Source organism: Mesoplodon mirus (assembly GCF_964341445.2).
Source record: "Mesoplodon mirus genome assembly, chromosome: 1".
Lineage (NCBI taxonomy): Eukaryota > Metazoa > Chordata > Mammalia > Artiodactyla > Ziphiidae > Mesoplodon > Mesoplodon mirus.
In genome coordinates this window covers 10,533,152-10,543,656 of record NC_138976.1, presented here as the reverse complement: position 1 = coordinate 10,543,656, position 10,505 = coordinate 10,533,152, and the positions used below count along the sequence as shown (strand labels likewise).

General features: G+C 50.3%; 1 protein-coding gene across 11 annotated transcripts in view; it reads right to left on the bottom strand.

Annotated features, from left to right (window-relative positions):
* Positions 1-578: 578 nt before the first annotated feature.
* GOLGA1 (golgin A1) overlaps positions 579-10,505 on the bottom strand; it is a 53,729-nt gene continuing 43,802 nt past the window's right edge. For 10 of the 11 annotated variants that reach the window (XM_082617532.1, XM_082617526.1, XM_082617523.1 and 7 more), the window contains 8 exons: positions 9,498-9,587; positions 8,579-8,681; positions 8,307-8,476; positions 7,824-7,970; positions 4,785-4,844; positions 4,067-4,237; positions 3,454-3,540; positions 579-2,870 (listed from right to left, as the gene is read on the bottom strand). In XM_082617532.1, the coding sequence (XP_082473658.1) occupies positions 2,790-2,870; positions 3,454-3,540; positions 4,067-4,237; positions 4,785-4,844; positions 7,824-7,970; positions 8,307-8,476; positions 8,579-8,681; positions 9,498-9,587 (909 nt within the window). In that variant the 3' untranslated portion in view covers positions 579-2,789. Of the gene's footprint in view, positions 2,871-2,894; positions 3,081-3,453; positions 3,541-4,066; positions 4,238-4,784; positions 4,845-7,823; positions 7,971-8,306; positions 8,477-8,578; positions 8,682-9,497; positions 9,588-10,505 lie in introns of those variants that run through there. The other variant, XM_082617531.1, reaches the window with a different exon arrangement.

Sequence of the window (10,505 nt, the reverse complement as noted above, 5' to 3'; positions counted from 1 at the left end):
TTAAAAGTCTTCAGTTTGTGTGACTGCACTTGGAGTCTTTTGGGAGCGGGCTTAGACGGGCCCAGTCACCACCTCCTGACGCAGGGCTCGGCTGCTCGGCAGGAACACCGTGATGTTGTTTTCTTTAAAGGGTTAAGAGCCAGAAACAGGTAGCAATCATCAGCCTATAGATATAAAAGGAACATTTTCTTCCCTGTAACCACTAAAAATGGGCCTCTCTGAAGAGCAGGGATGTTTTTCTTTGCTTTTTGGCACATGTAACCGCAGTTTGCTAAAGGTAGGGACCCCATTCATGTCCCTGAAGCTCTTCCCAGTCATGTGGGCCTTGGAGATGGAGGTGACCAAAGTGACAATCCTCCCAACTCCTCTGCAGAACCCCACCCTTCCTGGGAGGTGGGACTGGGCTGCTGGCTTCATTAAATTACATGTCATGTTGATTTCACCCAAACCTAATCCGGGGAGGTGGTTCCTGAAAGACTAGGGTTCTACAGGCCTTGAACTTGGCCTTGGAGTTTTAAATGTGAGACACAATGTACTAAATTTAACAAGTTAAAGAAATATTGACAAACCAAACTATATCAAGTAAATCCACTGCCTCTGGATTGAAGAGCTTTAATCAAAAAGTGTATTGCACCACAAGTGAGTTTCCTACAGCAGTTTTAGATAATACAGTCTCCCTGTGTACAACCTGGAGGGTGAGATCAAGATCCAATGCTCATATAAAGGACTATATATACTGTCTCTATCACAGAACGTTTTATACAAGTAAAAGTGCATCAAATCACTTAGAACATTTACTCCACTCTTCCTCTTAAAGCTGAAGGAAATTCAACATGCAGGAGGAAAGCCTGATCAGAATGAATCCTCCCTGTGCAAGTACAGACTTAGTGAGGGGCCCCACAACCAATGACACCTAAAATTGCCACCGGACGTGGGTGGTGGGTGAGACCAGCTCGAGGGCTGGAGAAGCCACGGGGGGAGTCGGGCGGGCCTCCCACGGCTGTGTGGTAGTCGCCTCTAGCAAGCCCTGAACTACCCAATCTTAGGGATTCTTTCCTGGAAGAGCTGGAAGAGCTACCTCCTATTCATCAAAATTGTGGAACAGAAGGGACTCCTGTTTTGTGTCCACACCAGATAAATGGAAAACAGCATTCTAAACACAGGTCAGGCATCTGCATGGGGAGCCATAGGAGGAGGTAGGTAACCGGAGAATGGGTCACTTGGATGGCAGAGAGCCCAAGTGGGGACGAGGGTGATGCTGCCCTTGCTTGGTACTTCTAGGTCCACGGAACTGTCTTATGTTAACTGCAAATCCTTGTTTTCCTGTGAGATATACTGTATTTTAACCCTAAACATAGTTGAGAAACATAACTTTACAGCATTGGATAACTGATGATAAATTTAGGAGCTCCAGTTATTCAGTTTTTTATTTAACCAATAAAACTTTCATCAAACTATAACTCAATACATGCTTTCCCTTTAGATTTGATAGTGTGCCTTATCCAGGGCAAGCACGTTCCCTTTTCTTTATAATGATAATGAATACAAGTTTTTATCAGTCAGTTCCAGAGCCATTTGCATGCTATCAAGTACTGCAGCCAGCTAGGGGCTGCCTGGTTGCCATACATGAATGTAGTGTCATCTTAAATATTTGGGGGTAGGGTGACAGGGAGAGACAGTGGCTCCACTTACAAGGCAGTCCACCCTCCAACGTTTTGGTCAAGCCTGGGGAGAAGGACAGCTGCTGCTTCCTTTGAATACAGCAGACTGTCCTTAGCAGTAGAAAATGTGATTAGCATTTGCTCAGTGTTACAACACAGAATTAAGAGCTAAACAAATGAAACACCACCACTGCTTCAGAGGGAAGCAGATGCCACAGATTGCTAGTGACATTACAAAGGGACAGGGCTCCCAATCTTAGAAATAATTTCCTCCTGATGCTCTGATTTTCCTTTAAGAACACCAGTTAAATGGATTTTATAATACAGAAGACATGTTTATAATAGCAAGGAACTTTAGCTATAAAAAATAGTTTAAAATGGTTTACCAGCAACCTATCCAAGACAAGTACATTCATTAAAAAGGCAATTGAGTGTATTTGGTACTAAGGATCTTTTTATACATTTGCTAGTTTTCTTCAGTAAAATGAGATACTGTCAGAAAGGTGCATATTCATTAATCCACACTGGCCCCAGAGTACCTTAAAGACGGACACATCTAAAGTTCTCGGTGGTCTGAGAAACAACGTGAAATAACGTTTCCTTGGGAGGAAGGGTTAAAAAGCTGCTTCTAACTCATCTGAACCCAAACATACTGAAATGGAAAGGGAGTTTTTAAAGGCCGGACTCACTGAGTTGGCTCTTCGTGGCAGAACTAGGTGGGTCTGGGCTGCTGGGCACCATTTTGAAGGGCTGTCTACGTCCAGTGTCATCACCACACGATGGATCAGCCGCCTCCTCTCTGACACATGCTGAGGGCTTCAGCTTTAAGTGCTCACCTTGAAAGAGGATTCAGGGGCAGATGGGTGCTGGCCAGAGCTGGGATTTTAGCAGCACTGTGGAAATGTGGGTAGTGCCAGGACCCTCTGGTGACCAGAACAACAGGATCAGCTACCTCCTGAGGTTCTTATCAGTCTGCAGGAGTGGGCCTTTAGTCTTGTAAACAATGTTCAGATGCTTGTACAAAATACTGCAGTTACAGTGATTAAAAACCCACCCAGCCTGGTGTGTCAGTGTTCTTTTCACAGAAAAAGTGTCAGCCCTTGGACGTTCACCCTTGGGTGGTGCCGCCTAGGACCACGGTATCCGAGGGTTGGAGATGGACGGCCGGATGCTGCCCTTGGGAGCTGGCTTGGACCCAAACCACGACATCTGTTTGAAACAGAAAAGGCTCCGGAGATGAGAATCAGGACTAGGTGCGAAGCAGCTGAAAGAGCCCCTCCCTACCCATGGGCCGCCGCCCCCGCCCTCCACACACCCGGACTCTGGCTGTGAGCAGAGCAGTGAAGACGATGGTTCTGGTAACCAGTGCACGGGGCTGAAAGGCCCATTCTAAAGATGGGAGGGAGACAGGAGAAAAACCTGAGGTGACAAGAACAAGGGAGTGGAACTTAGGTAATGTTTCCTTAAAATGTTTTCTATTATAGCATTTATGCAGGTACTTTTTGAATATTTTTCATTTTTTAAAAAAGTCTGGGTGCTGGCCAGACCTGGGGCTGTTGATGAGGTGATACCAATGAAAGTGCTCTGGAGAAGAACACAAGGCCCTGTTAATCAAGTACAGCAGAGACCTGTGGGCACAAAGCATGTCCTCGGTAAATACCACCCGAGTCCAGTTCATCAACCAAAAGCACCTTCCAAGCTAATGATGCATCTGTGGGGTGGTCTCACCTGCCAGGGCTGGGATGACTGACTACATTTTTTGGAAGGCGGACAGCAGACCAGGAAACCCTACCTTATACTCCAGGGTTTCTTTGAGCATGTTCTCCTCCTCTTGTGAAAAGTTCAGCAACACTGACACAGCTTTTATAAGATGAAAAGCCTGAAACAAAGCAAATTTTGCTGCCATGGGCCTCGGTCAGTTAGCAGGCGGTCAGGGGGCTAAATGGCAGCATCTCCTGGTCCTGCTCCTCCTGTGCACTCTGGGCTTGATCAGCAAGGACCACGTAGAGGGTGGAGATGGGCATTCTGAGGTCTGCTGGTTCTTTTCCTCCCCCACCTTTTACTTCGGGGACTGGCGAGACCACCAGGACGACCACCACAGCCACCTGCTCTTCGGCAGGAGGCAGGACTGCTGGGCGGATTCAGTTCCCTGGACTCTGGCCTCAGCATCCGACCCACATCTCCTCCCAGGAGCCAGTTCCCTACTCGGCGCCCCCTGCTTGCTGCTCAACCAGCAGGTCAGTGCCTGCTGGAGAAATGACTGAGTGCTCACGGTGGTGGTCAAAGCGGAATGGGGGACAGGAAGAAAGAAATGGATCTGGTGGGAAGCCAGGCAGGGCTTGGACAAATGAACCAGGCCCTGGGGTGGAACTCAGTACCCAAAGGGCAACTCAAAAGCCCTTTACCTCAGATTCGCGACAGGACATGAATTTTAAAACCACATGTTTGAGGTACTCGAAGTTGATCTCGCGGGCATCAGTCAGGTCAGTGTTATTCGTGACAGAAGGGGCCATGTTTGGCATTTCAGGCCCAGGCTTCTCCCGGACTTCAAAAAGCTCGTTATCGGGTCTGATTTTCTGAAAAACCAATGGAAAGATGCTACATTGAACCCTTCAAGACAGGTTCGAAAATCACAGGGGAGATTCACTTGGCCCTGGCTGTGATCACCTGCAGTTCTCTGCCACACCCTGCACGGAGTAGGGCGAAAAGGGCCCCACCTGCGAAGGAAGCGCCAGCACCTGAAGGAGGCAGGGTGCCGGCTGAGAGGAGGGAGAGAGGTATGTGGGGAAGTTCAGCCATTTCCTTTACCCGTGTCAGGACTCGTCTCCTGGGGCAGTGAGCACCCAGCCAGGGCAGAGGCGCCGCTCTCCCACGTCTGGGCCTGGCCTCTACCATTCACACACGGCCACACGTCCCCTCACTGACCTCTCAGACAACACACAGGCTCAGAGAAAGAGGGCTCGTGCCGGGGGTCACAGAGCCACTTTCCAGGATCACGTTCAAGGTGGCAGGGCCACTGTCCCACCAGCCTGACTTCCCAGAGACCTCGTGCAGTCCCCTGGGGGTGGGGGGAGTGTCATCAGGCAGGAGGGCATGGGCAGCGGGGAGAAGGGGGACACTCACCAGCTCCTTCTGCAGAGTCTTCTTGAGTTCCAGCATCCTCTGCTGCATCTGCTTTATGGTCTGAGGCAAAGCCCCACCCCCACAAAAGGCCATTCATTAAATGCACGTTTCACCATCTTTAAAGTGCAAAGGACCACAGAGCAGACAGACAACCCCTTGGGTCCCCATACACCTGTTAGAAGCCCCTGCTTCGTCTCCTGAGGAGCTTGCGCTGCCACACCTGCTGCCTCGGCCTCCTTCCCCCACATGCTGAGGCTGTGCACAGCCCTGCTCTCCAGGCCCCGCCGCTGCCGCAGTGCTGTCCCACCCCTCCCGGCCTGGGGCCTTAGGACTGCTTCTGGCGCTCGCCTCCACAGGCAGCCTAGCTAGAAATGCCCCTGCACAGTGTATTCTGCCCTTCAGAATGATATTTATGTGCTATCATCCCCAAGTAGGATACGTGGGCCAAAATTTATGATTCTCGTCATCACCACTGATCTCCTGAAATACCATAATAATTTTTAACGCTTATTTTGAACAGTATTAAAGATCGTGGTTTTTCGGCACAACCCATCAACAATGGGTCTTATGTCTTTTCTTTATTTTCCTTATTTATTTTTAGTGAGCTTAATTAGTATTATGGGCCTTAAATATAATTACACATTCCATTAACCACCAGAAAGGCTGAACTCTGTTTTCTCAATGAAAAAATTTAATGTGTAATCGACATTACAGGGAAAAAATTTTAAACAAACATTTCTCCAAAATCTCACAACTATATCAAAATGAGTTTTTCCTGTGGACTTCTAGTCCACGTCACCATTCTTGCACTGAGTAGCTAGAATTTTGAACAGTAGTTTTCATTTATCAGAGTTTCCACAGCTTTATAGTTTTGCTAATTATAACTTTTAATGTGACAGTAACTCTAGGGGATGCCCCATGTCTTCTTGTGAAGCTGAGTTACCTTTTTTTTGGCCACATTGCATGGCTTGTGGGACCTGAGTTCCCCGACCAGGGATTGAACCCGGGGCCATGGCAGAGCAAGTGCCAAGTCCTAACCACTGGACCGCCAGGTAACTCCCTGAGCTTCCATTTTCAAACAAAGCTGTAATAAGCTTCGTTGTCTCAAGAGCGGTATGGCCACGGCCCCCTGGGGATGAGACGGCTGGGAAAGCGCCTCCAGCTCGTGTCACACTGCCTGCAACACCCCACTGACAAAATGGTAATGTTCCGTTTCAATCTGTATTCTCTGCTTGACCGTGAAGCTGGGCATTCCCCCAAAAGTACATTTGCTAGTTTATGTTACTTGATTTTCTAGATTTTGACTCATTCATTAACTTATCCAATGAATACAAAGTCTCTACACCAGCCTAGAGGCTGCAGAAACAGCAGGAAAAAAAAAAAAGAAAAAACGTCTGCCCTCAGGAGAGGACAGTGTCAATAAGCAAATATACAGTGTATCAGAAGGTATTAAGAGGTCTGGAGAAAAAAGAGCAAGGTGAGGGGACTGGGAGTTCTGTTGGTGAGGGCTGGCAGGATAGCAGGAAGGCCTCACTGACAAAATGACACCATAAAGGACGTGAGGGTAATTCGGGGAAGGATCTTCCAGACAGAAGGCTCAGCAAGTGCAAAGGCCCTGAGGCGGGAGGGTGCTTGATATTCACAGAAAGGCAAGGCTACTGTGGCTGAGAGGGAATGCTGGGGGAGAGCAGAGGGTGCGGGGAAGGGGGCAGTAAGGAGCCAGACCACAAAGGCTTTGTGGGCCACTGCAAGGACTTTGGCTTTTATGGGGACAGAGAGTCATCAGAGGGCCGGAACAGACAAGTGACAGGGAAACCAATTAGAAGCCCAACACCATCCTCTAGGGAAGATAGGATGGTCACCTGGTCTTGGGTGGTAGCAGTGGCGGGGATGAGAAGCAGCTCATTCCGCATACAGTTTGAAGGGAGAGCCAAATGGATTCCTTAATGATTTGGATGTTGGTTGTGAAAGAAACAAAGGGGTCAAGGATGACTCCAAGGTTTTCGCCATTTACTGAGATAGGAAAGATGGCAGTAGATGCTAGAGAGCGTGGTCAGTCTGAAGTCTGGTTCTGGATGTTTTAAATTTCAGGGGCCTTTCAGACACTGACAGAGAGAAATAGGGTAGATACAGCAGTCTAGAGTTCACAGGAGCCATCTGGATTCGAGGTACGGATGTGAGGCCAGCAGCACACAGGATGGGGGAGATCGCCAAGGATGTGAGTGCAATTTGGAGAAGCTGTCTGAGGGCTGGACCCAGGGACACACAGTGTGCACTCTTCTATATTTTATATTTCATGATAAGAGATTAAGAGCCTGTGTGTGTGTGTGTGTGTGTGTGTGTGTGTGTGTGTGAGAAAGGGGGAGATGGGTGGGGGTGGGGGGAGAGAAAGAATGACCACCTTTCTCCTTTGTTAAAGAGCAATCACACAATTTGGGGGCGGAATTTCAGGCCAGAGCACTGACTAGCCAGCATATTTAACTTCACAGGACATTTTAAAAACGAGGCTCAAACGAGACCCTGCATTTACAGGTGCAGAGGCCAGGCAGGGTGGGTGGAATCATGACATTTATAAGCCTCTATCAAATACCAGAAAATTTACAGGAAGCTAACAAACAGTTTCGTTTCATCCCCCAACCCCCCCCCCACCACCACAAAACCACTGAAAGGCAGGTATCACTGCTCTCATTTCACAGCTCTAGAAAAAAGTGCAGAGGTAAGGTGACTGGTCATAGGACCTAGCTGGCGATGGCAGAGGGGGCTGGGGACACTGAGACCTGCCACTGTTCCAGCTCTAATACTCCGATACCATCTCAGGTGGGGGTTCTGGGAGGAGACTGCGCGAGCGTGAAAGGAAGAGGGTCGTGCAGGAGGTAAGCAGAAGAGGAGAACCAGGAAGAAGCCCTTGTGATGGAAGAGGTAACACCTCCCCCAAGAGGGGCCCAGGGGCATCAGCACAACTCTTGAAGAACGGACTGGATGGTTTTAGGCACAAGGACAGGGAAAGGGACATAAACAACTGAGGTAGAGTGTCCTCACCTTATTTTTCTCTAGAAGTTGCTGCTCCAAGTCCTGTTTTTCCTTCTGTAGCTGCCCTAGATCCATGGCGGTCCCCATCTCACCATTTGGTATCCCCTCTGCAGCCGGAAGCTGGTACGCGGGGTCCTGCCTGGCCCTCGAGGTCACCTACAGGGTGGTGGCAGCACAGGACATGGTCAAGCTAAGCCACGGATCCCTAGGGAAGGGGCCCAGACTCATTCCAAAGGTGACGACTGATGTGCTCCACCAGGCAGCTGGCCAGGAACCAGACTTAAACTATGGCAACCCCGTCACAGAGCCTGCTGGGGGGACAATGGACTCTCCACGCAAGGAGCCTGCTGGGAAGGAAGGGCTTCAACACCTGAACACGGACAGGTGTCGTCACATCAGATGGGCTCCCCAACACGCACAACCCCTCGCGGCGAGGCGCCCCCCGTTGGAGAGGAAGCTGAGGCGCAGGGCGGCGGCTCAGGCGGGACTTACGTGAGGCTCGCTGACCGAGGGCACCACGCCCTGCTCCGGGCGCCGCAGCCTCAGCAGGTCCTCCCGCGCGGCGGCCGCGGCGGCCGCCTCCGACTCCTCGGCCCTCAGGCCCCTCAGGGCCTCCAGCTCACTCTGCAGCTGGCGCATCTGCAGCAGGGCGGAGTCGTGACCTAGGCCGGGCAGAGGGGAGGCGAGCGCCGTCACTGGGCCACCTCCGGGCAGGGGTCCGGGCAGGAACAGGTGAGAAGGCCCAGCCTTGGCGGACTCCTCACCTTTCTTCAGCTGGAGAATCTCCTGCTCTTGCTGGAGAATCACTTCAGTTTTTTCCTGCAGACTCCGCTCCTTCTCACCTTCTATGGCGATCAGGTTAGCAGCCTCGGAGAGAAAAACCAACACGAGAGAAGGCTGATAGCAATAATCCCATCTTCCCTAAAGGAGTCTCCACTTTTCCACTACCAGGGTCCTCCATGAATCCCTCCCTGAAGGCCACAGCCTAGAACATTCCCCAAGCTAACCTCTGCTCCTATAAACATGCACAAATCAGTTCTCCTCGGCAGGGGCCCTGCACAGGGGCAATCACCCTCACTGCCCCTCTGGCCTGTAGTGGGCCTACCAGAGACATGGTCATTCTGCCCAGCCTTCCTATAAGCTGTCAAAACCGTAACTTCCACGTCCTGAGGACCTGTGATGTGCCCAGCATTTGATACAGATGACCTCATTATCATATTCTTGAAGGTATGATTATCATAGGGTCTTTTCAGAGGCAACTCAGACAGATCTGTTAAGGACCGAACAAAGACCTAGAGCCAGTTACCTAGATCTGGGGCCTGACTCTTGAGTCTGTCCTCAAAGGAAGGCTTTTCCCACCCTTGCTGCTGAGAGCTCAACTGTATGTGGTCTCTGGGGCCTGCAGCCGGTCGTGGCCCACCTCACAGAATTAGAGTCCAGTAGTACTTGGTTCTGGACTTTTCCCCAGGTGATGTTTATCACATTAACTATCGAAATTTTAAAAGGCCATCCTATGGGGTGAGGGTTTCTTTCTAAAATCTTTCTCCCACCTTCCTAGAGACGTCAGGGGAATCAAGCAGCTGACGACACTCCTGAGACCTGTGTCCACCCTCTGCCCTGGAGAGACCAGGAGGTAGGTTGGTCCTGCCTGGGACTGAGGTGGAGGCATCACAGGGGGCCTACCTGTTGCTGGAACTCTTCCCTTTGCTTCCGCACCTCCTCCAGGGCTTGAGCCATTGCCACACTCACAATTTCTCTTTGGCTCCATTCTTCCTACAATCCGGAAAATGGGTAGGAGATTGAGTCCAGAACCTCAGTTCACCTTTTTTTAGCTGCACACTTCACGTGACGCCCACAGAGGGAGGGCCATCTTGCAGGGCCAGACGAACGTGTTTCCCAAGGTTCCCAGGCTACTCTTTCGCTGCACTGCCTTCTGTTTGCCTCTGAGAACTGTTCCTGTGGACAACCCACCAACCTCTGGGAACAGGCACACCGTGGAAGGTCGGTCGTCCCATGAACACACCAGCTAGTACTCAGGCCAAAGGCTAGGGGATCTAGACTCAAAGAGGTGGTCTAGTGAAATCAACACAGAACAAGAAGACTCAGGCTGACATGAATGGAGTAGCAGACTGGAACAATCTGGTTACAGAAATGATAATAAGCAATTACTGAATTTTAATACAGGAAATGTCACAAATTCATCAAAATCATCCATATTACAGGAGAGAAAACTGAGGCTCTGAGAGGTTAAATAATTGCCTGAGGTCCTAGAGCTAGTAAGTGGCATGGCCACGTTTTAAGCCAGAGTCTGAGCTGAGCCAAGCCTTTGGCTGCTACACTCTACCACCCAGTCTTTTCTACCACAAGCAGGGCTGCCCCACTGCATCCCCCCGCCAGAGCACAGGGACTCCCTCCTGACAAACACATCAGTCCTCTTCCCTGAGGCTGACGCCGGGCTCACTGATCAACCCCCAGATGAATAATATGACTTCTCAGGTGCCTGCACACTGGTCAGGGATGTCTGCTGTTTATGTCTACCCAGAATCACCCCTTTTGGTGGGGGGCTAAGAGCCTCATCACTGCTATTCCCCACTCCCACCCCAAAATTCTACATGGTTCTGGTAGGGCTACCAATAATGATGTCCCCATTTTGTGGCTACAAGAATAAGCATGTGATTCGGGCCTGGCCAA